The sequence below is a fragment of the Cricetulus griseus genome, chromosome 4 (assembly GCF_003668045.3).
Source record: "Cricetulus griseus strain 17A/GY chromosome 4, alternate assembly CriGri-PICRH-1.0, whole genome shotgun sequence".
Classification (NCBI taxonomy): Eukaryota; Metazoa; Chordata; class Mammalia; order Rodentia; family Cricetidae; genus Cricetulus; species Cricetulus griseus.
In genome coordinates this window covers 44,551,039-44,578,926 of record NC_048597.1, presented here as the reverse complement: position 1 = coordinate 44,578,926, position 27,888 = coordinate 44,551,039, and the positions used below count along the sequence as shown (strand labels likewise).

Sequence of the window (27,888 nt, the reverse complement as noted above, 5' to 3'; positions counted from 1 at the left end):
CCCTCCCTCCCTCTTTCCCTCCATTCCTTCCTTTCTCTCTTTCTTTCCAGAAAGTGTCACAAAGAGCCAAACACACTCTAGAACTTACTGTGTAGCTAAATAGGACCTTGGACTCATGACCCTCTTGATTCCCCCAGTGTCCCACTCACAGGTATGGACCTCCACATCCAGCTTGTGAAGTTTTCTTGATTATCCCAAACCAGCAGGGATAAGGGTCTTGGATGGTGAGGTATTGAGTGGGAAAACCGGGGATGAGAATAGAGAAGATGAGAACTAAGGAGGACAAAAACAGTAGCTGGGCCCAGGAGATGTGGAATAAGCTGATGACTTGTGTCAAGCAAGGACATTAAAAGGTACAGCACCATTTATACTGTTTGCAGAGGGAAACAGTCAAGGTTAGTTGAGAGCTAAGCCAGGCAATGTTGGCAATGAGAACAAGGCATATTCCAACATAACTGCCTAAGGGTTGATAACCATAGCCCATAGGGAAGAGTTGGGTTCCCAGAAGCTGCATTCTTGACTCTAACTAGCTCCATCAACAGACAGGCCTTGCCAAGACAATTCCTGGACTTTGCCCTTTAATCAGGGCTTCGGTGAAAGACTCGGGTCAGCTGGCTCCTGACACTAGATTCTTGGTGACAAGTATAGGAAGCTGACTCCCTTCCCAGTTCTTTCACTTTCTCCTTTCCTTCTATCCTGCTTGAGAAAAATTGAGCATATTAAGAAAGCACCAATGATCTCCAAGTGGTGGACCATGCCTGTAATCCTAACACTTGGGTGGCTGAATCAGTAGGCCTGAGAGTTCAAGGTCAGTACAGGTCATGATGGGCTACAGTGGGAGAGATCCTGTTTCAAAAACAACAAAAACTATACTACAGACATTTTCAAACATAATTTTCAAATAAAAATTAGTATTCAGAAATTGAGTAGTTAATGTTTTCATGTTACTATGTTGTCAGAGTTGTCAAGGAGATAGGAAACTAATAGGAGGAATGAAAATTTAAAGTTAACACTAATGAATAATTACAACCAACTGGAGTGCTGACTATGTATAAATCATTCTGACAGATTTCAGGAATAGAAAGAAAGCTACATAACTCCCAGACAGTATATCATCAGAGAAAAAGGAGGGCTGGGGAGGAAGAAAATTGTGTTGTAAGTAGCAGGACAACACAGGATGAAGCCATAGCCCAGACATTTGAGGACACAATAAAGAGGTATAGAATGTGACAAGGGAAGGGCCAAAGGATGTAGAAAGCATTCAAGGTAGAACCTGAGTTCTAAGATCTGCTCTTGGAAGGAGGGGGTGGGGTGGAGTAGAAAGGCAGGGACAGCTGAGAAAATGTGACCAAAGTTATGGCAAGGAGTTTAGGTGTGAGAAGAAAACCACACTAGAGTGGCATGTGGAAATAAACAGACACACAGCACTTCTGGTTAACCTTCACAATAGCCTAAGGAATCAGACTCTTGCTACTCTAGCTTAGAGGCTGAATACCTCACAGTTCCTTAGGAGCAGAGCTGTGACTCCAAGGTGCTCCACTATTATGCCTCGGACTCCCTGCTCTGTGTTACCTATTATTATCATAAATCAGGCAAAGCACATTTATGACCAAAGCATATTAAAGAGTTAGCCCTTTTCTTTGGACACAAGAAACTATTACAATTCTTTAGAACAATGGGAATAAAATTACATGGTATTGTAGGAAGATTACTACATCAGAGTGGTGAATGGTGGAAAAACAAATGTCGATTAGGTAAATGACTGAAATCAATTGTCTAAGCAAAAAAAAAAAAAAAAAGTGTCAGAGGCTGGCAATAAATGCACGGTCTTCCTTAAGTCTGCCACTTGCCTTACTTGCCTTACTCATTCCTTCCAAGAACCTATAATTCTAGAGCCTGGGTGGGCAGCCAGACAACCTCTTCAATTATATTTCATTACATTAAAGCCTCATCAAGCTTAGTCCATTTTTGTTATAGATATATAAAAGCCAAACCTGTTCCTTCCCACAAATCTGCCTACAAATTCTGCTTTTTTTCTGAAATGTCCTCTCTAAGGAACATAATGGATTCCTGAAAAGATGACTACAGCACTTGGCCCCTCCTTAAGGGCTAGGCTATATTTTGAAATATCTATATTCTGAAGCTGGTTTATGTGTTTTGCTTGAATTCATACTATAAGTGATGGATGAGACTGCCAGGGCAGCTGCCTAAATGGCTTACCATTTGGCAGGATACCTAGCCTGAATTTTACATAATTGAAGGCATTCAAAGCTCCTCCAAGGAAATAGGTTTTAGTGGGGCTGTCTTTAGCTTCAGAACTAATATACCATATAGTCTTAGCTTCCAGGCTGTGTGCTAGGTGAAAGAGGTTACTGCCTTTAAACAGGATCAGGAAATAGGTATGTCTAGATCAGGGATATTGCTTGAGACATGCAAGACTATATGATGCTCTGAGTTGGGCTGTGGTCTCTATCTCTCCCCCAACCACTCCCACTGTTTCTCTCTTTCTCTCTTCTCTCTCTACGTCTCCCCCTCCCTATATATGTATTCCTTTTCTTTTTTTTCCCTGTGAGGGTAGAATGGGCTGGGAAAGGGTAAGGTACTAAAATGAGTAGCCAGGATATAAAAGATGGAATGCAGTATAAATATAGTATAAACTATTTCATTTTGCCATGTCACATCAGCAAAATTTCAGGAACATGTGATACAACACACACACACACACACACACACACACACACACACACACACACACACACCTGACCATGAGGCAGCGTTAATGTGTTTGGTCCACATGTTTTGTTATCAGGGCTGGAGGCCGAAACCATGGCTTTGTTGTTGTTGTGACTCAACTCCCTTGACTTTACCAGGTCTGTACATGTATGGAACTAGGTAATACGGCAGTGTCTTAGGCAGGACGCCATCAGAGGCTCTGCTTGTGGTCCACCACTGAGATTGCAGAGAGAGACAGGAGGGAACCAGGCAGTGGCTAGCTACATTTGTAAGCACTCCTGTTGAGGCAGAGCCTTTGAGCCTTTGTGCTTAAATGTATGGCCCAACTTGGTTTTGCTTTGTAAAGAAAATTTCCCTAGCAATGACATAGTATTACTGCAGAATTTCCAGTTGGTTAATGGTAGCATTTGTTTTCATATTCATGTCTTTCTTCTACTCTGTCTTACCCCTGCGTCAGACCACCTTACATCTGACGCTTGAAAATGCTTAGCTCTTAGGCAACAGCTGTGATTTCAGATGCGAGAGAGCCACCTGCTGGTACTGGAGCCTCAATTCAGACCTTCAGAAACTTACCTTTCAGTTTCCAAGTATCCCAACCGGTCTTAATCACCAACACTAGAAAAACTGAGAGATTGTTCCTGAGGTTCCTGGTTCAAATGCCAACCCTGTTTAGATCCTCTTGGGAGGGGTGAAATTTCCCATCCTTTAAGTAAACTCCTCTGGGGATTTTTAGGTCCTAAATATTTGAGACTGAGTCTGTGAAAGACCAAACAAATTCTTATTTGGGAAAAGCAAAAACAAAGCAAAAAAGAGAGCAAGCAATTACTATACACGTTGTTTATCAATTTATATATTTAGAAAAAAGTATCTTCTGCAAAAGTAGTTGATCTGAACTAAATTGGCAGGAAAACTGGTTCCTCTGCCCTCCTTATCTTTCTTTTCATCCTCCTAACCCTCCTTCTCCGTCTCCTCCCTGTCTCACTCTTCACCATCCTCTTTTTATCCTCCTGTGATGTAGCTCAGACTGGTTTCCAGCCCAGTGTTCTGCCAACATTGGCCATGAACTCCTGATTTTCCTGCATCTACCTCTGGAGACTGGAATTACAGGCCTGTGGGACCACTTTCAGCTCTTCACCCCTCCTCACACCTCACCTTGGATACCTCACTTATTCAAAGATTTTTAGTAATATGTCCCTTAGTGAGCACTCATCCCATAATTATAATCAGAGTGATCCCTGCCCATGTGCTATCACTTAACAAACTCAACCTTATGAAGGAATGTTTGACTTTGGATTTGGTGTTGGAAATAGCAGGAGGCTACATTTTTTTTTGTGTGAAAAGGTTTGAATGCTTCCTGGCCTTCTGATGACTTTAATTTCATCTGATATAGGTCTGCTTAACTGCCATCCCAACAGTAACTGAGTGCAGTCATTGTCTTGACCCTCTTTCCAGTCATCATTTAAAGAGCTATCTGGGTGGGCTGTCCTTCCTTGGAACTTCAAAACTGAAAGTGAAAGTAAACACCCCCCAACCTAGTATAAAGAAGTGAAATGTGCTCTAAAAGACAGAGCTAGGAAATATGGGCTATATACTGCATCACAGGAGGTATGAGTCCCTGTGACTGGAAGCATAGCAAGAAGACACTGAGGTGTTGTTGCTGAAGCACTCAGTGGGTGTCTTAGATAGGGTTTCTATTGCTGCAATGAAACACCAAAAAGCAAGTAGGGAGGAGAGGGTTTAATTCAGCTTACACTTCCCAGATTGCTGTTTATCACCAAAGGAAATTAGGACAGGAACTCGGGGCCGGAACCTGGAGGCAGGAGCTCATACAGAGGCCATAGAGGGCTGCTGCTTACTGTCTTGTTCTCCATGGCTTGCTCAGCGCCAGGACCACCAGCCCAGTGATGGCACCATCCACAATGGGCTGGCCCCTAGCCCATTAATCACTAATTAAGAAAATGTCCTACAGCTGGATCTTGTGGAGGCATTTTCTCAAGTGAGGTTCCTGCCTTTCCTTTCAAATGATTCTAGCTTGTGTCAAGTTGACATAAGGCTAGCCAGCACCATGGAAAGCCGAGCCACAGAACATTAGCGTCTCTCCAGCCATATTCTGTAGATGGCCTTCAGCTTTACACTGATGTGTTTGCCTTCCGTCCTCTCCTCTTGCTTCTCTTTCCTCACTTCTGCTGGGCCTCATCTTCTGGAATGGGGATTTCTACGACTGATCCATACAAGCATGGTGCGTCTGGCAGTGTAAAACCATGCTATTACCACCACAGGCTTGAGATTGTGATTTTGCAAATCACTTTCTAATAGTCTCTATGTTGTTCTCCCAAGTTAGCCTCTGGGTACAACTTAATTTTTCTTTTGAACGTCCACTTTGTTCTTTGTTTGATCATGAGGAAGTTTACCTTCAGTATCCAGTCAGTCCCATCAGCAAATGAGAACATCAAAGTCAGATCAGCTTATATAATGGAGGCAGAGAACAAGAGATCTCTGACCCAGGTTTGCCATCCCCCACACCACCCACACTCTTCTGTAGCCTAGGGCCTTTGTCTTTCAAGTTTTAGACCACTCTGTCTTGCCTGGCTAGACTGGTGGTTTCTAGCTGTTTATTTGAGATCTTAGTGATCCTTGCTTATGTTTTTTTTTTTTTATCCTGTCAATACTTGCTTGATACTACTGATCTATGTTACACTATAATTGAAGATATGTACGCATATTTCAATATATATATATATTACATATATAGTATATATAATATATATTCAGTATATGTACAAACATGAATGAATGTAGTATATGATTCAATTGGTCAATCTAAGTCCTTGGGCAATCCAGTCCAAGGCTTCTCCTAGCCTCAATAATCTGCCACCAGAAGAGAATTTAGAAAAATGTTGATTGGAAATGTAAACATTGATCTATGGTATGCTGTGAGTCAAAAATAGCCACGCTCATCTTGAGTGAGACATTTCTGCGTTTTGCTAATTATTTATTCCACCTGGCACTTGTTCCTTCTAGTCCATCATTCTTTATCATTTGTCATTCACTCTCATAGCAGTCTACAGAACACGAACTTGCCAGGTCTCACCCCTAAGCTTGGGAGACCGAAGAATGCAAAGGCAGCTGTCCTCAGAACCGAGTGGTGGAGTCAGTCCAGGAGTTCATAGCCTGATCTTGCTAAACCAGGGTGACATTGCAACCTGAGTTTCTTTCCATGTGTGTGTCTGGGGTGGGGGTATGCCACAGTGTGTATGTGGAGGTCAAAGGACAGCTTGTTAGAGTTAGTTCTCTCCTTCCACCATGTGGTTTCTGGGAATTGAACTCGTGTGATCAGGCTTGATGGTAATGAGCCACCTTGCTGGGCTGGCATTGCAAAGTTTGATTTAAATGTTATGCTGACAGGTGGCTTGGTGGTTAAAAAAACTTGCTGCTACTTAGAGGACTGGAGTTCAGTTCCCTGATCCCACAGGGGGGCAGCTCACAATTGCCTGTAAATCCAGTTCCAGGATATTTTTACGTAACACCTTCTTCTGGTTCTTATCATCACATACACAAAGGGACATAGACACAAATAAATAAAATAAATATTTAAAAAAGTAAGTCAATAAATCATATACCAAGGTAAAAACAGCAAACAAAATCTTCATCTCAGTAGGCTATTGAGTAGATGGGGGTTAAGTGTTTAGTGACTGTTTCCTGACTATTTCTTTATTTAAGACTGGACGTCAGGTATTCCAGGCTGGCCTCAAACATATTGCTGAGGATGACTTTCCAGTTCCCATTATCGTGCTTCCAGTTTCTAAGTGCTGGGATTAAAGCTGCCCACCACCATTCCCAGTTTATGAGGTGCTGGCGACTAAACCCAGGGCTTCACTACACAAGCACTTTGTCAAAAGAGCCACATTCCCAGTCCCTGCAGCTTAAGTATTTATTGAGTAAACGACTAGTGGTCAAACCCTGTACACAAATGTAAAGGTGATGGAAAGAGGCCTTGTGGTGGTTTGAGTAAGAATGGCCCCCAGAGGTTCATATATTTGAATCTTAGTCACCAGGGAGTGGCACTGCTTGAGGATTAGGAGGTATGGTCTTGGAGGAAGTGTGTCACGGCAGATGGGCTTTGAGGTTTCAAAAGCCCAAGCCAGGCTCAGCTTCTCCCTCTGCCTGCTGCGGGTGGATCAGGATGTAGGTCTTGGCTCCTTCTCCAGCAGTGCCTGCAGTGTGCTGCCATGCTCCCTGCCTAATGAGATCGGACTTTCCTCTGAAACTGTAAGCAAGCCCCAATTAGTCGCTTTTCACAGCAACGGAGCACTGACTAAGAAGGTCTCCAGGAGGAGGCGAACAGAAAATGGCTGTCGAGGCTGCCGCCTCAGCTCCATGTGAGTATCACAGGCACTCTGAATGGCAGCTGCCTCCGCTGCCCTCTCTGTGTGTGGGAATCTTGCTGCAGGGCGCTGTAAACTATGTGCTGTTTCCATAGTTCCCACTAAGGAGGCAACAAAAAGCACCTCCTCAGGGTTTGGAGAAAGAAGGCAGGTCTCACTGGTGGGTGAGATCTGGGCAGACACAGCTTAGCGTCTTTTGATCTGAAATAGTTTAATAGGGGAGGGTAAGTCTGCCCTAGAGTTTTAGGAAAATCAAAGAACTTCGTTCATTTCCTTAAGAAAAAAAGAAAGAAAAATGATTGAAGTTTTAGTGGATCCCAGCCAGGACTTAGGGCAGAACAAGACTCAGAAATGAAATGAAAAGAGTCAACTTGTCAGATAAAGCCTCCTTCATTTCCTTCTGAACTTTCTCATGAAGCCATGCTTGGAGAAAAAGGGAAAGTTCTCTTGGAAAGCTCAGCCCTGAGAAACCGACTTTTGTTTTGGACTTGTGATGTTGGTGTTGGAAAAATAGACTGTGAATCAACAAGCCTCTTTTCTTAGGGGCTTGCCCAGGCACCTTTTATTTACATTTGCTATTAGGCCTTGGGAGCTAGAGACAGGGGGATTACACATTTGTGGCTATCCTAGGTAGCATGTTGACAGCCCTATCTTAGGATGAAACCAAACCAAACCAAATTTGTATTTGGAAATAATTGAAATGTGAAAACTGTATAATAAATCAAGGCAGTCTTTTCCTATTCCTAGGTTAAACTGTTTTAAATAATTTACCTCCCCCCACTATCATTTTCTCCTTTTCTCCTGCTGTGGACATGTATGTTTGTATATGTGCACACAGACACATGCAAACACACCCATGTGATGATTGTGTGTATGCATATATGCCTTTAATGTTCAATGTTTCGATATGTATTTCATAAAATTTAATGTCCTCTTAGCATAGCAACAGCTGAGTTGGCAGTACAAGTCTTCAGCCCACGTTGTGTTGTTCTCAGCTTCTTTCATCATTCGCCCTTATAGTATCTCCCCTTTTAGTAGACAATCTGGCTGGAGTCAGGTATTGTAGTTATCATTTCTCTTTAGTTTTTTTTGCTTGTTTGTTTGCTCTAAAATATTTTTAGAGCCTTTCTTTGTCTTTTAGGCAGTGACATTTTTGAAAAAATATAATCCCCCTCTGTTCTGGTTTGAATAATAAATGCCTTCCACAGGCTCTTCTATCAAAGCTCAGGTCTCCAGCTAGTAGTCCTGTTGTAGGATGCTCTAAAACCTTCAGGCAGTAAGGACTAGCTGGAGGAGGTGGATGCCTTCACAACTCCTATTCTTTCTGTCTGCCATGAGATGAATAGAGCCTCAGCCAACTGTTCCCACTGCTACGAAGTTCTGCCTCATGTGGCCCAGGCTCACTGGAGCCGAGGACTATGCTTGAAGACTGGAACCCATGAGCTAAGTAAGCCGTTACTCTTTTAATTCATTTCTATCAGATATCTGGTCGTTGCAAAGACAGACTGGAAGTACCTCTTCCCTTTATTTTATTTGTTTTTCAAGACAGCTGTGTAGCTTTGGAGCCTATCCTGGCACTTACTCTATAGACCAGGCTGGCCTCAAACTCACAGAGATCTGCCTGCCTCTGCCTCCTGAGTGCTGGGATTCAAGACATGTGCCACCAATGCCTGGCCCAAGTGTCCAATGTTATCTGTGACTGGAGTTAGTGTTTTCCTTCTCTGTCCTTACACTGCATGGGGATGTGTGCCACCCAGGCAGACGGAGGGGAATAGTGTCCTTGTGTGGAAACATTATTGTGGTCAGGTAGTTGTTTGATACCTCCACGGTTGACACTAAAGAGCATCACAGGAAGACAGAAACCATAAAAATATCCTATTCTTCACCCAGACTTCCTCCGTGGCTTAGCACCCATGAATGATTCTAGAATAATTCAGTTATTATGATGACCACAAAATGAGAACCTTGGAATTCAAGGACCGCTCCCCCCCCCCAATTTCCCAGTCTACTTTGAGTACTCTATTGTAGGACTCCACCTGCTTATCTGCCTATATGTCTGTTGCCTGTTATTGGCAACGATTTGTGTGACAGGTCTCAGAAGAACCAGTCCTTTCTGAGGGACCAAGCACTATCACTTGTCACTGTTTTTCAGAATCCAGAGCCTTGAGCCTCTAGGTCTGTTAATTTAGTCCGTAAGCCATGACAACTCAGTAGCCTGAGTGACTACCACACCTGAGGAAGTTGTCCTTTGCCCATACACAATTTTCATTGAAATTGTGCAAAAGACCCTAACCAACTGACTGGCAAGAGACTTATGAATCCTTGTTTTACTCAGTATTTTTTTATCATTATTATTCTTAATTATGCTGGTGTTCAAATTACCTTAACACCAGCTGATGGAGTCCCTTCAGGCTGCTGCCTTCATGCTTTTGATAGACTCCAGCATTTTTGAACTATGTTACTGTCTGATATCATTCCAAATAGACATTCTAGGTCTACTTATACCAATTTCTATGAGAAATTCTAGGTCTTTTAAGCAAAAAACTATATTAGAGGCTAGTGATGTGGTTTATCAGAAAAAGGTGCTTGTCACTAAGTCCGATGACCTGTTTGATCTCTGGATCTCTGGGACTCACATGGATTTGGAGAGGACAGATTCCCAGAGGCTGTTCTCTGACCATCACATGCACAGCAGCTCTCATAAGGCACACACACACACACACACACACACACACACACACACACACACACACACACACACACACGAGATTTGACTAAGATTAACAACAGCAGCATCATTAACAGGTGAACATTATGGGGCCTCCAGCTGTATTATCCATGAATATTTTCAACTGAACACATTCACATATGATGGTAAATACACACACCCATACACATACACATTATGGAAGAAGTAATGAGTTCATACTGACTCTAGGATGAACCCATTCCTGTATCTACAGAGGTTTGCTTTTTTATATACCTGTCCTTATTTCACAATTATCAGTTTCTTCTCCCAGTGTGAGAATGTGGACTTTCCACAATAATATATTCATATATTCACTCAGTTCTATTATACATACAAAGTAGTTTAGAAATTGCTTTGCTCATATAACCAAACAAAAATAAACCCTATTACAAATGATTCTAGATTTGTTTACATTTTTCCCATTTGTCTCTCACCTCCACTCTACATCAAAATGAGACTATGTAATTTAGTATAGTCTGCTAAGTTCTTCGATTAGTTCTTTTTTCTTTCTTTTCATTGTGATTGGGGTATTTATCTGAAATACAAGTAAATTAGTCTGTCTCAGTTTTCATTAAGTTTTCTTGCTTGCTTTCCTTGTTCTGTATTTAATTGTATTATTTGAATAGGTCAGATAATAACAATTCTTTCAAATAAAATTATGCAGAGAAGTATAAACATTGCTTCCCATTTCATTCCATGTCTATCCTTAACCATTACAGATAACCAACCCCATGATTTGTTTTATTTTTTTTATTTCCTTCTGCTAACATATGTGTACATAAACAGCTTACCTCCTAATAAGCACACACTCAATTGGAATAAAGCAATTTCAAAATGCACTCATCACAGCTAACATACTAAACAGGCTGCCTTGCCATCACGACAGATTATAGAGTCTTCATTGTTATCCGGGACTGCAGTTCACTGGGCATGGCACCTAACTGGAGCAGACCAGTGTCATCAGAGAACAGCACACTGAGTATTACTAGTCTAGGATCAAAGTCTGAAATAAGTTCCAAATGAATATATATTACCTCCCCCCCATGATGAAATTAAAAAATTACCATTGTATGCTGGCGGCCATGTCAGAAGAGCTGCAGGTGGCAATTGACTTGGAGATTGGCCCACTGGGAAACAAAGCACTGATGGGTGAATCTTCCATAGCAAGGTGCCAAGGGCTTCCACTCCAGAGTGTCTCTTGCTACTACTGTGTCTTTACATGTTTGCTGCTGCCATTTTTCTCTGGTAACCAAGATCTGGCATGGTGTGAATGCATGTGTGTGTGTGTGTGGGGGGGGGGTTCTCCTTGTCTTTAATGAAGTCTGATTATCTCATGGAAATAATCCTGTGAATGATTACAATGAATGCATGTAACAAAAACATGTTTTTTCATATCACTTACATGATTAAACATTTTAGGTATTACAGGTGAAAAACAAGACTTCTCATAGATCAGGGGCCTTTCAGCCATAGCCATTTACATCAGCAGTAAATTTTATAATTACTGGGAAAACAGGTTATTAGTTTCACTTTTCATATTTTAGAGTCCTGTCCAATTATCTTAACTAACCATCCGATTCTTTGTTTTCTAGTTACATGAACTCAACTGTTTAAAAAAGCTTTGTTTTAGTTTTATGCTGCACCAAAACCAATGAACTCATTTCCTAATATCAGAAAGAACTTGAGCTAATTCTTGGGGTTTGATTGTTTTCTTAATCATTAACCTAATTTATAGTCCATATGGCTGCTCAAGAGAAACTTCTAAGTCCTAGTGTTATGCTCAAAGTCTGGATCCCCAAATTACACCTCGAGACCCATTCTGATGCAAAAGCAGAGAGTCTTTATTAAAACTTGACTCAGGTTGCTCTGCCCACCTGGAGCAACAGTAGCAAGAGCAGCAGAGCAGGAGAAACCCTGAGTGGCATGGGGAGGGGTTTTTTATAGAGGAGAAGGCTTGGGGAATTCCAAGACTTCAGATTTGTGATTGGCTGCCCCCTCCTATGGGAGGAGGGGAATTCCAAGTCTACAGGCTTGGGATTGGCTGTCCCTCTGGGCTAAGGTCCAGAAAAGGTTATGGTATGTCTTTAGACTTGGGGGTTACTACTTCCCTAGGCTTAAGGTCTGTGGGGAGTCCTGCCTCTAGATTGCTTCCCTATTCAGGGATTGATCCATTTTTCCTGCTCAGGGATTGGTTGGTTTTGTGTCAGGGGCAGAGGTGGCTCTGATTTCAGGGCCAAACTGTGTTTCTCTCTCTCTCTCTCTCTCTCTCTCTCTCTCTCTCTCTCTCTCTCTCTCTCTCTCTTTCATTTTGACTCCAATTTTAGGGCCGGGGCAAATTTCTTTAGCTGGTTCTGATTCTAGGACCAAAGTGTGTTCTTTTGGTTCTGGTTTTGGAGTCAGGTGTTTATCTCTGGCCCTGGGTTCAGGAATAAAGTGTTTCTTTTGCTAGCTGGGGTCCCAAATCCAGGGTGTGTTTCTTTCACTGACTCTGGGCTCAGGGCTGGGGTTTTCAGGGATTGTGCTAGGGCTATGGGTCACAGATCCGGAGTCTCTCACTTCCTTATTCTTCTATCCTCGGGAGCCTTGCTTTATCAGGGGTAAGGGGCAACACTTTAAACAGTACAGCTTAAAAGGAAATCATCTTCATACTAATCCACAAGTAAAAATGTCCAATAGAACAGGATATTTCCATGAGATAATCACACTGCATTAAAGACAGTGGGAATCCCCCTCCCACCACGAGTTCACACTGTGCCAGATACCAGAGAAAAATAGCAGCAGCAAACATGAACAGGCACAGCAGTAGCAAGAGACAGTCTGGAGTGGAAGCCCTTGGGGCCCTGCTGTGGGAGAGTCACCCATTAGTGCTTTGCTTCCTGGTGGGCCGATCTCCCGAACTTCAGCTGTCACTTGCTGCTCTTCTGATATGACCACCGGCAATTGTAAAGTTGAAAACTCACAAGCTGAACCATTACAAGTACAGATGCAACATGATATTAATACTTTCTCTTATTCTTCCTTCATTCTTACATAATGATAACACACAATACATGCTTTGTACTTTGCCTTTTTCAGTTAGTAACGTCTCATGAGAGTATGCTCAAAAATCATTAGTCTCCCTGTTCCCCTTTCTTTCTCTCTTGTGACTCTTGGCTGAAGAGTGAGCAGTCTTGGAATATTGCATGCTCCTGCCATGATGTGTTACCACACCACAGGCCCAGAAGCGATGGGTTGAAAACTCTAGCATTGTGAGCCAAAACAAGCCATTTTCCTTTGCAAGTTTATTATTGTAGGTATTTGTCATACAAACAAGAAGCTGACAAGCACAACATTACTCCATTTTAAGTATTTATAATAGTTTATCCAACTAATTTTTCATGGTTTAGACATGCAGATGGTCTCCAGTACTTATTGAGTACAGCCAGTGATGCCAAGAATAAGCTGTGTCTATATGGTTTGTCAGCATGGAGAGCCTCAGGAGGGGTCCTCCTGAGGAATTGCCAAGCCAAGGGAGAAGAGGAAACACAGTTTTGTTGGATGCTGTCAAGTACCTCTCAGAAGCATCTATGCCATTTTGCATTATTTTCAGCAATACAGGAATGTGCCCACCTTCCCAACCTTGATAGCAATGATATTAGCTGCAGTTGTCAACTTGACATACCTAGAAAGAGGGAACCTCAGCTGAGGAATTACCTCCATCACATTGACTCAGAAGCAAGCCTATGTGGCATTTTCTTAATTGCTAAATTGATGTAGGTGAGACCAACCCACTCTGAGCAGTGCCGCTCTGGATAGGTGGTCCTGGGCTGTGTAAGACAATCACCTGAGCAAGTCACAGTAAGCAGCATTTCTCTCTGGTCTCTGTTCTTGCTCCTTGGTTCCCCTTTAATTTCTGTCTTAACTTCTCTCGGTGATTGACTCATGTGGAAGTGGAAGCCAAATAAGCCCTTTCCTGCCTAAGCTGCTTTTGGTCATGGTCTTTATCACAGTACCAGAAACCAAAACTTAGACACCATGTATAACTTCACATGCTTGTGTCTCTGGTGTTGTGGGAGGACAAGCAGACCTTAGGAGCTTGGTAGGAAGACTAGTCAAACACCAACTTCAGGTGAAAGTAGAAGACTATCTCAAAACGTAAGATGGGGAGTGGCAGAGCAAGGCACCCAACACTGTGCTCTGGCCTCCACATGCATATGCATGGGCATGCACACCTACACATGTGTGCATATACCACTCACACACACACACACACACACACACACACACACACACACACACACACACACACACACACACACACGGAACACCACAAATAGTTAACAGTGATGAAAGGGTTCTGAGAGGCTGACTGGGGAGCAAGTGGTAGATTCTGTTGTTCCCATGTTAATTTTCCTGCAACTAATGTTAACACTCATCAGAGTTGCACATGAAAGATAGTAGGAATAACTTTCAGAAGTATTCTCGGCTCCTGAGGTGGTATTCTCTACTTGCTGGCAATGCCTTCCTGATGCAGCATGCAGCCTTGTTAGCAGTCACAGTATCTAGGAAGAAGCTGCTTTGCGGGAGCTGGAGCAGAACCCACTTTCTCGCCCTGTGTTTCTAGCGGAGCATCAGCCCAGTTCTGCTGGCTAATGGCTTGTCTCCTGAGATGGTAACTCTCAATTGCCAGTGCAGCTGCTCCTGCCGGAGGACTCTCATTGTGTCGTTCTGGCACAGTGGTGACTGCCACTGTCAAATGCTTAGTCACACAGTTTTCAGCCCTGCCTAGGGGATAGTCTGTTTCTGCAGAGTCAGCCTTCAGGTTCAAGGTAAAGCTGCCTCCAAGACCTTCCACTGCTTGGAACCTCTGAGAAACAACCTTTCATTGCCCATGAGCTTGGTAAACTTCTCTAGACTTTCTGTTCAGCTTCTGATTTTACTTTTTTTTTTTTTATTACCTACTCATTTCCCTTTTCTTTCTAGGCCAATCCATCCTTGGGGATCAATTGGTTCTGTATTTGTTCTGTTTTGTTTCCTGGGACAATTTTTTAAATATATTGTTTAGACAGTTAAAAAATCACTAATAATCTAAACCTATATGAAACAGGTTGTCTCTGTAGTAAGAATAAAAAAGGGGTATGAAAGCAATCAAGTAACACCATTTTGGTGTTACTTTCCAGATGTGATGTCCTTGGGCACATCAATCTCATGGATCTTTTCCCTCTTTATTCGTAAAATGACCTTTACTGTCCATCCTCATCAAAGATCCTATGATTTTAAAGACTTAGAAAACAAAGTGAATTTTTTAAGGCCAGCCATATCTTCTTCACATAAAAATTAGGCTGAATCTGAGAAAGAGTTCTTTTATAATTGGGCCTATTCTTTGTCCCAAAACTCAGACATTTGCTGATAATAATGTTATATGGCAATCATAAAATTTCTATAATATGCATATACTTAGTTTATATGCCCCGTGAGGTCATAGGTTAGACAGTTGGCTGGTCTAGCTAGAGCTTGGCTTAATTGATTTTGATCTGCACCATGAGCTTCTCATGTTGTTCTTGATATTATCAAGCTATCTTATAAATGTCTCACAGCAATCCAAAAAACAAGAGTATAATTCCAACATACATTCAGCTTTCTCACCTTGAGTTGGTCATGCCATGATATTCCACTGATCAAAAAAAATCATATAGCCAAGATCATGGTCAAGGTGTGATAATGGTGCAAGGAGATGGGAGGATTGCTATGTCTGGATAACAATGTTATATAAGATAAGGTGATTCTACATGGGCTCCTCTTATTGAAAATGAAGACGCTGGTGAAGACGTGTGTACACTACAGAGTTAAAACAGTGATACTTCTGTAGAACTTAACTGGATCAGACACACACACACACACACACACACACACACACACACACACACACACACTTGGAGATAGGGTCTTCTTTATATAGCTCCTCAGACTAGCAGCAACCTCTTTGTGTAGTAAAAGCTGGCCTTGAACTCCTGATCTTTTACCTTCACCTTCTGAGTACTTAGATGACAGGTATAGACTACCACTCCCTGCTCTGCTTCTGTTTCTAAGACAATGGAGATGCAGTTTGAGGCTGCCTCTATGGTTTTACTGACACACACTTCAAGGTGCATCCGATACTTTCATTTTGCTCAAACAAGGAGTGGCAAGCTCACGGCACTAACTAAGGTGCCTGAGACCCTCTATGTTGCAGGACCATGAAAAGTTCTTCTAAGTCACTGACTGAACAAGCAGATAAATGACTGCTTTTTCTAGTCAAATGACAGATGAATTTGCAAATGCTGCCCAGAACAAGACTAAATAAGACCAAACAAAGCACTTCAGAGGAGAACCACCATAAAACACCTGTCACAGAACTTAAAAGTTACGTAAGACTTATTTTGTACTGTAAAATCATCTCTCCCTTTACTAAAGCTACTTATGTATCTCCAAATCTGCCACTTTTTAATCTTGATACCTCTGATTGTATTCATGTCTCCAAATAAAGCAACAAACTAAATCCACAATAAAATGCAAATACTTTACTGGTGATTAAGTTGTTTAAATAAAAATAATTATTTCATGGACCAAGAGTTATGTATATGAGGCAAGTTTTTGTTACTTGAGAACCAACAAGGAACTGAGAATAATTAAAGCACAGTTTATTTTTCCATATGTTAAGCTGTATTAATTATCTGCTGCTATGTGGCAAATTACACTGAAATTTGTTGAGTACTTCACTTCCATACTGGTTTATACAAGCCAGCTTTGGTCAGTGTTGAAGGAGATACAAGGTGTCCAACTTTTTGACATTGTGACATGACACTGTGATCTACAAGTGAGTGTGTTGGGTCACATTCATAGCTATCATGGGATAAATACAGCCTATGGGTCACAAGTTGATCATGCCTGCATGGGACAGGGCCGCCACAAGAGCCAAGTGTCTGACTGAGATTTTGATCTGTGAGCAGGGACTTGCACTGGTTCTGTAGTTCTTACTTTTGTCGGGGACCACGTGAATCAATGGAGAAAGCTGATGCAGGCACCTGACTCCTCAGAGACGAAGATTTAATGGATTTCCAGTGGTATTAGATAGTATTAGAAAACACAAACTTTGAAGTTGTTTTCATGTGCAGTTAGGGATAAGCACATTATGAGTGAACAAAATGGCTCCTCTGGGGACTAAAGTCCACTCTGTGTTTGCTGAGTTTGCATCTGTCAACAACATCTGTTCTTCCCTCCTGGGGCAAGGAGTGTGGGAGGTGACAAGGGAGATCTGTAATTTACTCAGTTGTAAAATGCTTCTGAACACAGTGTATGCCTGACTAATGAGACTTTTCTTCTTCCTTTGTAAATTCTGCTTAGGTGTTTCAGAAAAGGTTGGTAGGGGCAGGGTCACTCTTTTACTTCCAATCCACTCGATTTTCTGTTTTAAGACTAGTCAAAGCAGGTGGGCTGGATGAACAGGAAAGTCTCCAGCTGGAATGTCTGTGGAATTATGTAGGCGTCTCTTAGCAGTATTATGCATTTGTGCATGTGTGCACATGCGCACATGTATGTAGACAGTCAGAACAGAGAACTAGACCACCCAGCTCCAGGAACCAATGAATTTCATTCATTCTAGAAGGCAGCTGGTTTCTTGGCTACTTAACTCCTTAATCTTTCTCCATTCTGGTGCATGAGGCTGGCGCTTGGGCTGAACATGATGAAGAGGAAGGGTCAGGGAGGATTGGAGATGCGGTTCTTGGACAGGGTAATGTATTTTCCTTCAGTGACAATGAGTGACAGAATTTCAATATGAAGACCTTTTGCCAACATTTGGAATTACTGTGATGGTTTTGACATTTTTGTCTCAGAATTTTCTCAGGGAATGTGACAAAAGTCAGAGAGGATCACAATTTTGGCAACTAGTTCAGGATGACAGAAAACATATTGAAGATTTGTATGGGCATGTTTATGATTTGAGCGTAAAGTGTTTCTCACAGGCTTTTGTTTATCCAATTGGTCCTCTAAAAGGTCCTGGAACCTTTTAGACATGGGATCTAGCTGGCAGATCTGAGAGGGGAGGTTACAGATCTCTCTTTTCTGCCAGTGTCATGTGACAAGCAGCTGGCACAGGACCCTGCCACCTTGCCTTCCCCTCTTTGATGGCCTGCATCCCTCAGGTCATGATGTAAGCCTCTCTTGTTAAATTGCTTACTGTCAGGTATTTGGACACTATAGCAAAAAAAAAAAAAATAACCAATACAAAGCATATGCTGAAAATCGCTGTCCTCCCCCAGTCAGAACACTGAGATAAAACATGGAAAGAGTGCACTTTTAAAAAATGACAGCATCTGGATGTGTACCTCTTACATAAGCAAGTGAGTGAGTCATTAGAACTGGCCCTGGCTGGAAGCATTGCTTTCTCCTCTAGCACAGTGGTCCTCAAACCTTCCTAATGCTGCGACCCTTGAATACACTTCCTCACGCTGTGGTCACCCCCAACCATAAAATTGTTTTCATTGCCACTCCATAACAGTAATTTTGCTATTGCTATGAGTCATAGTGTAGGCAATTTTTGGAGATATAGGTTTGCCAAAGAGGTTGAGACACGCAGGTTGAGAACCACTGCTGGAACTCTCATTTACATCTCAAGTGTGTGCAGATGACAGAGGACAGGTGCTGGGAAAGGAGCTCGTTTATTTCCAGCATTCACTTGAGCTGCAGCAGAGGCTCGGCTGCTTGGCGATGATGCTAGTACAGAAAGGTGTATCTTTCAGCAAGACTGCAGAAGTGGGCTGTTGCATGGCAAAGCTCAGAAGCTCACAGTGCCTCCATCTCACGACAAGGCAGATCATGTCCAGGGGGTTCTTGAATGCACGTGTACTTGATGGGAGGCGGTGGTGGCTTGAAAGGTGGGGGTCTTTCCATGCTGGGAAGAAAACATTTCTCTTTCAGTGCCGAGAATACGAGGTGGTATTTTTTATGTTTATTTATTCTATGTGTCTTTACATCATATTTCTTGATCCTACTCATTTCCCTGTCCCTTTGCATCCACCCAAGAGATGGTATTTTTTTGACATTAGAGATATATTGATGAGGAAGAGATATACTCTATCTTCTTAGAATTTTTGGCAGCTTAACTCTGAAAATGATCTTGCCATTTTAATTAATATGGGTTTATACACACATATATGGTTAATGTGTTTTATAGTTTGCAAAGTGGTTTTGAGCTTCTCATTTATTTTGTACCTAAGAATTATAATCACTTTTTGACAGAAAACTGTGGCATAGAGGTTTTAAGGCACTTGCTTAAGAGAAGCAGGCCAGAAAGTGAAGTATTGTAACTAGATCCCATAATCTCCATGGCAACTGCCTCCTAATGGAAGGAGCTTTACTCTTACATGGGTAGAACATTCCTCCAGAGACAGGAACATAAAATTCAAGGACTTTTTCAAATAGTAATTTCACCAACTCTACCCTCAGCCTTTATGCACACACGCGTGGACACAGTGAGGATCTGGTACAAGTGGGAAGTGAGGTGTTCCTGTACTCCTGGGTTCATTTGGGGGGGATAATGCACGCTTGAAGTTGTCTTTGTGCAAAGTTCTATTTCACAGTAGCACAACAGCATCTCAATTTAGAGAGAGAAATAGTGAAGAGGAGAATGTGGAGGATAGGGGAGAGAAAGAGAATATTTTGTATATTTTTATCTTTATATGCATATATGTTATGCAGAAAATAATTGAAAAAACCCAGTATTTTTGTACTTCCATTTATATTAACATAAATATCCCTAACTGAAAAAGATTTATTTTTATGTGTATGCCAGGTATGAGTTCAGGTACCCTCAAAGACCAGAAGAGGCAATCAGAACAACTGTAACATGAGGTTGTGAGCTATCAGAAGACACGGGTGCTGGGAATGAATCTGGGTCCTCTGCAAGAGCAGCAAGTACTCTTAAGCAAGCAGTGAGCCGTCTTTCCAGCCCCATAATCTGCAATTCTCATTACCTTGTTTGTGGCTGTTTAAAAATATATCAAAATGTGGATTTGAGTCTAAGAAACTTATATTTTTTAAGAAAAAATATGAATTTCTTATGGTCATATAGTGTCCAATGTACAGATTTGGATTAAAAACAAACAGAATATTGATTTTGTTTTCAATTAGCATGAAATACTTGTTTCTCATAGTTATAGAGCAGGAGCGTTCACTTTTGACATTGTGACATGATGTTCCTTCCCATCTTCAAATGTGTTAGGACCCATTCATAGCTTTTCTGGGATGCCTGTGGTAGGCAGGATGCCTGTTGGGTGTATCTACTACAGTCTTCAGGGATACTCCGGGAAGAGGATGCTGTGCAGTGATGATTGTTATATAAGATAGCAAACACATGGAGATCAGCGCTGTGCATTGTGGGCTCTCCTGTAGTCACAGCCTAGTCCAGGCTAATCCCCAACAACTGAATCAGAAAAGGGAGGTTGCTGCATAGAGAACATCTTGCCAAAAAATGGAGAAGGGATGGGAGAAGCCCACTCTGATGGAGAGCAGCTGGCAAGTTCTTAAAAATTACTTCTCTTACTCAATTTCCCACTTGAGCATCTGGGCCCAGCTGATCCCACTCAGCTCAAAAATCCATGAAAATGAAAAAAAAAACAATGAAGATTAAAATAGACAAGCAGTTTAGCTTTGTGGCAAGGAGAGCCTTGGTTCTCCTTTCAGGCCACCTGACCTGTGCACAGGATATGTTATTCCACCCAAGTAAGCCAGTGCAGAGAGGGAGACGAAATCAGGATCCGTGTGTCAAGCATACACTGAGTGATCCTGGGAAAACTGTATATTCTCTCTGATCTTCTAGAAACTTCACTTGCTAGTTAAATTATGAGAGGAATGCCGTGTAGTCTTTGTATCAAGTAAATATTTTATGATGGAAAATGTAGATGTTTCTGCATATCTTAATATACTCACATTTCTTTTTGGTACTGACACCATTTCCTTACTGCAAGCCCAAACAATATTGTGCAGAAAGAGAGCAAAGCTGCTACAACCACAGGCCAGGACATTCCATCTCTGGGCTTACTAATAGTTATATCTGAAAAGGGCAGAAAGAGATGAACGTTAGTGTCAAATGTTGGCATTGGGAAAAACACTGTAGCTCAGTGCTTCCCAGGGGTAGAATGCTTGTTCAGCATGCATGAGTTGCCATGTATGATCATTGATGTCACAAAAATATTAACGTTTCATATGGGAGAGACATATTTTCCTCAAGGATTATAAGGTGTTCACTGAATATGACCATACACTCCTTTATATAGGAGATGACAATGTAAAAGTTGATTAAGAATCCTATCAGCAATTTTCTATGACTTTAAGGACATAGACATATATACATGTGTGTCATAAATATATATTGATATATTATAAATATATTCCTTATATTACAAATATGTATTTCATATATTATAAATGGGTGCATCCTTGCATATTATCCTGTTCCAGGCCTCTTAAAACACATTTATTTTCATGGAAATGTATAGAGATACATCTCTTTATGTCATATGCCTGGTTAATTCTCCAGTACTGTAGTTAATTTAATTTGTTTCTTAATGTTAGTTGGTCAAATTATTTCCAGTTTGTTATTCCAACAACACTTGAGCAAAATTTCTTAGACATACAGTTTGTTGTCTTTGAGGCAGGGTTTAATGTATTCTAGGTTGCCTGGGAGTCACTATGTAGCAGAGAATATCCTTCAATTCCTGATCTTCCTGCCTCTACCTCCTGAGAGGAGGATTGTAGATTTGTGCTTCCGTGCCTAACTTATGAGGCTTTGAAGATTAAACCTAGGGTTTACTGAATGCTGGTTGAGTACTCTACCAACTGAACTACACTCTAAGACTCACTCATTCATTCATTCATTCATTCATTCATTCATTCATTCATTCATTCATTCATTCATTGCCAGTGAATCAAACCAGGACCCATGCAAATGCTTAGGCAATCACTCTACCATACCTTAAGAAATTCATAATTTTTCTTAAAAAGTACAAGTTTCTTGGACTCAAATCCACCTTTTGATATATTTTTAAGCCTCCATGAAAGCATTCACAAAAACAACTAGTAAGAATTACAGATCATGGGACTGGTAAGATGGCTTAGTACTTAAGAGCACTGGCTGCTTTTTCAAAGGTTCAGCTCCTGTGTCAGGTAACTCACAATGTCATGTAACAGTAATTCTCTGAGGGCCATGACTGCCTCTTCTGGTCCTTGAGTAATCTTGCATTCATACTCTAGGCATATTTATATTAGTTTACACAGATAATTACACAGATAAATTATCCAGATTGATTTTTTCCCCCGTTTCAAATTGGTAAGTTGCTTGTGGGTGGTGATAAGGTTTATGTTTCTTCGTTTCCTAGTTTTTATTATTTACTTTTATACAGTAAAGTTTCAAAAACAATAGGAATTAAAGGACTGACTTGATAATTTCATGAGGTTGGGACTGTGGGTCAGTGCTGAAGAGTTACCTAGTTACTTGAAGCCTCGAGTTCGACCTTCATCACTAAAAACATTATTGCTATCAATATTTTGTATGTTTACATAGTTTTGACTACAGCTTTATGATATTGTCATGTAGATCATTATGGTTAAATCTAAAGGCTTTTCGTTTTCACATAACACACATTTTTGGTCTTGCTGATGACCCCTCCCACCTCAACCGGCCATAGGAAACACTGAAGGTAACTTTGAAGCTTATGATGTTCTATTCATAAAGGCATCATGCTTTGTCTCTACTAGAGTTCATAGGTACAGACCTGTTGGGTAGCATGAGAAAAAAAAGAGACCAAGCATACAGATAATATTAGTCTAGAGCTGAGAAGAATTCTCTTCTTCAAATCAAAACTTACTAGGCTGTATCTGGAAATCATGTAAAAGCCAACATTTTACAAGCAGCATTTCAGAAAATGCAAGAAGAAAAGTTTCAAAGTGAGTTTCGTGTCAAGGCAGATGAATCATCTTTTGAGCATAGATTCCATAGTGGAGATTCAACCTTTCCAACCATGCCTCTCATGATCATGAAGCCAGTATCATGAAGCTATTGGTTAGAACTTTGTCTTCAGTTTCTTCATCATGATGTGTGGGGGATGATGCTGCAAGTGATGGGCATTTGTAGGGCCACCCACGGGAAAGGTTATGTTGCTCTCTAGTCAACTGAGCATGCTCATCACTGTGTGAAATTGTTGACTATTCCCTATGCCTTGACAATCCTGACCTCTGTGAAGGTTTAAACTACACTTAATCACTTGCTCTTTCAAGATGTAGAACAAGGAATTGCATTTGCACTGACATAATTTTTATTAGTCTAGCTACAGGAATACTCTTTATTACAACAATCTTTCTTGTCTCAAATAATGTTTTCATAAGCCTGCAGTGTTTCTTCTACTTTTCAACGGGATAATTCTTATTCCTTTTTATTCTTCCAGATTAATTTAAAATATAATCACCTTAGAGCATTTCCTATTCTCCAGGTAAAATCAGGTCTTTCTGTTAGATTCTGAGAACACTTTATCATAACTCTTGTCACAAATAAGTTCAGTTGTGTGATTGTTTTTTGTCATTTCCAATGGGCCATAGTCTTTAGGATGCCAGTGTCACTGTATACGAACACATGCCAGCATGTCTGGAAAGGTGCTCAAAATATTTTATTTACTGAGTAAATAAAACATTAAACAAAAGACAAACAACTCACTTGTGATATGACTGTACTCATTTTCAGTTGTTCCTTTTGCAGTTATAGGGACATCAGGAAGTTTGTTGGTTGTGCTAGTGATGACATCTGGAGATGTAAAGGCAACATGCAAATTCATCTTGACAGCCATTTAAATATGATCAGGTAACATAAACTCATAATTGAGTTACAAATGTTACTGGGAAAATCTCAATTTGAATGGCCTCAGCATACCTATGTTAAGTCTGACTGGGATAAGGAGATGTTTCTACATTAAATTTAATTCTAAAAACCTAGGTACATCAAGGCTGGGGTCCTGGGATTTGTCTAACAGTTACCGAATGAGTGGACTTTCCTGATAGTTTAAGGAATAGTGTCTTCACACTTCTGAAGTACAGAACAAGGATGGCTGAAGAAACTCCCTGAAAAATACAAGTAGCTTTAAAATTCTATAGGTGAGGTCATGGGAAGATATGGTTCCAGACATAATCTCACTGGTTAGTTAAGATTCAGCTAATCAAAATATGGATTCTCCATGTTCCAGTATAGTAGAAGGTCATCAGAAATTCTTTTGTAACAAATGAACAAATGCACAATGACCCATCATTCCATGTCCAGTGGAAAATTAAAAATTGAGAAGCATTTTCAGGGGTGTAGCTGGAAAAAAAATGTCATCATATACATGTCTTTTGATGCAAACTAAAAAAAGCCTAAGGCTCTGTTTCTGTCTTGTCTGAGTGACTGGAGGATTTTTGTTCTGTTCATTGTCATTTTCATCACGAGGAAGCTCTTTAAAACACAGTGCCTGTGACTGGCATCTCATCATTCTTGTTTTCCATCTGGGTCCACTTAAGCATAACACTGTCTTCTGTGTCACTCTGTCTTTCCCAGGTACTCACCTTGAGGAGCCAAGCTTGCCTCTGAGGGGGTTGAAGTGTGCCTTTCACTGGGTATCCATGAAACTGCTAAGAAAGAAGATACACAGAGTCAGTGTTTGTAATTGTATTTTTTTCATTATCATTAATTGATTCTAACAACCGGGAAAGGTACAGTAACGAATACTTAAAATAATCTTATTCATTAGCTTTGCAGTGGCCATTTGATTGCTCCCACACAGTGGGAGTTGAGGAGATGCTTATGGTTTTTACATAACACCTCTAGTTGGGAAAGTTTCAATGACTGTCACGGCTGAGGTTTAAAGTTGCCTCCTCTAAATAATGTTGACAATATGAGAGCATTAGAAGTGAGTCTTTAGGAGATCAATACACTACAGGAGCTTCTCCCTGATGAATGGTCTTAAGACCCTTGTGAAAGAGGCTTCTTGGAGCATCTACTGCAGTCTTTCAACCTTGTGCCATGTGAGGACCTGGCATGTGAGGACATGTGTGAAGCAAGGAAGTCTTCATCAATTGCCTGCATCTTGATCTTGATCTTCCAGTCTCTAGAGCTATGAGAAAAGACATGCATTTTCTTTATAAAATCTGTGGTCTTATTCTCCCATAAGTATGAAAGTGGATTGACTTGGTTCCTTAAAAATAGGATGAAAGAATGGAAGACAGCTCCTCTGGCATGGAGAGTAGGCTCTCATGTTCATCCCTAAGAGAAGCATGGGAAGAGAATGAAACTCTCATGTGTTATGGTGGCTTTTGTCAAGTAAACATATCAGGAGGACTTTAAAGGCCTTGTTGGAACATTCGAGAAGGAAGAAAGGCATTCGTGTTTGTGGGTCCCTGGCATTTCCAGTCAACTGTGGACACTGAACTGCATCAAAAGTGAATTAACAGACTTCTATGGCCACAGACCTTGTTAGCCCTGGCACAGTATATGTATGAAACCTGGAGGCAAGCCATTGCCTTGAGTGGATGGCAACAAATATGAGTTTTGAAATAGATCTGTCAACTCAGTTTTGTTTATTGTTCTATCTCTGGAAAGAAAGACCCATTTCTTGGAATACGCCTGACTTTGAAAACAAGCATCAAGGAAGATAACCACAGAGGTGTGTGGTTGCCATCAATGGAAACATTCTATACCTATCCATTTAAAATACAACCACTGTAATGCTTCCAGGTAAGGGCTTTAGAGTGTGCCAAGAGCTAAGCAGATGAATGAATGAAACAAAAACATTTAGCCCCTGCTTTCTTGCTATCTCCTCTTCATGTCAACAGCAGCAGCAACTGATGAAAGGCACAAGCAGAAGCTGCATCTACCATCACTAAAACTCTTCAACCTGCCCTCTGACCTTGGATGACTCTTTTGTTCTGGACAGAATGCCGAGATCTACAGATGATGGACTGATCACTTGCTTTAAGCTCATTTGTGTGTGTGTGTGTGTGTGTGTGTGTGTGTGTGTGTGTGTGTTTAAGGTATTGTTAGACAGTGATTCCATTGACAAAGAACAATGACTAATTAAAAATCAGTTATGGAAATTTGGGCAAATTAAAGAAGGCAGCAGATTTTTTTTTGGTAAACTTGCTTCTTTTTTTCCCCTGAATATAATGTTGCCTTTAATTTCTTACTTTCATAGCCTGGCATCTTTTAGTACCCTTTCAGAGTACGTTTGCAAGAAAGGATGGGATACATTAATTTATGCTAAGGTAAAAATTGTTGAACAGTTGCTATCTATTTAGGAGAAATCTGTGTTTAAAGCAAAAATATTTTTCACTGCATGTTTATTATCAGTGAACCAATGAAGAAAATTCTATAGTAGTTAGTAACCACTGAACACTAATAGGCTTTGTACTAAATGTGGGATAGAAGTTTTTCTCATTGGTACTGATTTTTTTCTTAAATGAAAAATCAAGCTTGATACAAAACTCAAGGAGCATCACCACAATCCACATAAGTTATATAAATAGCAATACTTAAAATTATGCAAATTGATGATTCAATAACATTTCTTTTTATACAACTGTAACTGTCTTACAATAAGCCATGTTATATAATAATATTAAACTATAAAACTCACTTTGGAAAAGGAGAGAGCTATTTTTACCCATTTTATTTTGTCTGTTCTCATTATGTGGCTCCCAACCTCTCTGTGTAAACCAGGCTGGCTTCACATTTGTGGTGATCCTGTTGCCTCTCTTTCACTATCTCTCAAGCAAAATGATGTTGAGTTCTTGGTTTGATTGAAATCATCTGTGTTGAGGCCTCATCATATTTGTGAAATACATGAGCTAATATCCATTTAAATCTTTTTAAGCATCTTTTTTCACCAAAACCCCAAATGGGCATGGCTTTGAGATGGGAGTAACAAACAGTAGGGTAACCAATAACATTCTCTTGTACAAAACCAGCATCAGCCACAACTGTGAACATAGAGAGACTATGTTGTAGAATCTCAAGTATGTTCATATATCCTTTTTTGAGTGACTCTTAAAATTTGCTCAGCAGGAAAGGGTACTTCTCACCTATAGTAAGGGCTTAATAGTTTGCAGTGCATCCTACTTCTTCACGAGGTACAATATCTGTGGCTTTCCACTTAAGTCCTGTTGACGGTTGTCAGGGAAATTATGGAGTATTAGCAACTGCTTACCATTGTAGTTAGAGCTATTTAGAATCATATCAAAGTTCATTATTATTAGAAATTTTGCAGTTCTTTTAAAATACTTTTGTATTTATTTAATTTTTTAAAATTATTTTTTCAGCCTAGTATATAAGCGTTTTATACACATGCCATATTTTGTTATAATATGTACAGTTCTTTTGATGAAACTACAGATAATTTCTGTTATTCTTATATGTTTGTTCGTGTCAGCTGAGTATTTGGGAGAATTTTTGCATAGTTTTTATACATACAGAAGACTTTCCCTACTTTTATTGCTTAGGCAAGGTCTCAGGAATCCCATGTTGGCCTTGAACTTTCTATATAGTTTAGGACGACGTTGAACTCTTGGTCTTCCTGTTGGCACCTTCCAAGTGCTAGTATTATAGGCATGTTTGACTTATGCTTGACTTAGGAGGTAGACGTTTAATGAGCTGTTTCTCAGTTGTTGAGTCTTCCCTAAGGGAGTATCCTTAAGTCCCTGATTTTTGCTGAGGTGGCAAAGAACATCCAGAGAGCAGATACAGGGATTTGGGAAGTCTGTCTACTGTTTTGCCTTTCCCATCAAGAAGAATATGTCTGGATATGGCATCACTCCTGTCTCTAGAATGCACAGAGTGGTGCTAACTATTGTGCCCAGTTTGGCCATGACCAGCTAGTCCACAGGTGGGACCCTCACAAGGTTCCCAATCATAAAAATGAGATGCTGCTCACAGTCTTTGTGGCTAGAGGAGATGACATTCTAACAAAAAGTCAACTTTTAAATCAGAGA

At 40.7% G+C, this 27,888-nt stretch overlaps 1 protein-coding gene and 1 long non-coding RNA gene across 3 annotated transcripts in view; one reads left to right on the top strand and one right to left on the bottom strand.

Annotated features, from left to right (window-relative positions):
• The first annotated feature begins 6,897 nt into the window (after nucleotides 1–6,897).
• On the top strand, nucleotides 6,898–26,549 carry LOC103160587. 2 transcript variants are annotated; one of them, XR_003484826.2, is made up of 4 exons: nucleotides 6,898–7,112; nucleotides 8,327–8,565; nucleotides 23,636–23,737; nucleotides 24,464–26,549. It is a non-coding gene; the product is annotated as an uncharacterized LOC103160587 (long non-coding RNA). The 2 variants fall into 2 exon arrangements; XR_003484824.2 differs by lacking the exons at nucleotides 8,327–8,565; nucleotides 23,636–23,737.
• The window catches only part of Cd96 (CD96 molecule), a 72,015-nt gene continuing 62,236 nt past the window's right edge, over nucleotides 18,110–27,888 (bottom strand). Inside the window, exons 11-14 of the mRNA XM_027412566.2 lie at nucleotides 24,472–24,537; nucleotides 23,594–23,680; nucleotides 20,815–20,938; nucleotides 18,110–18,778 (exon numbers count right to left, since the gene is read on the bottom strand). Of these exons, the coding sequence (XP_027268367.1) occupies nucleotides 18,670–18,778; nucleotides 20,815–20,938; nucleotides 23,594–23,680; nucleotides 24,472–24,537 (386 nt within the window). The 3' untranslated portion in view covers nucleotides 18,110–18,669. The remainder of the gene's footprint in view (nucleotides 18,779–20,814; nucleotides 20,939–23,593; nucleotides 23,681–24,471; nucleotides 24,538–27,888) is intronic.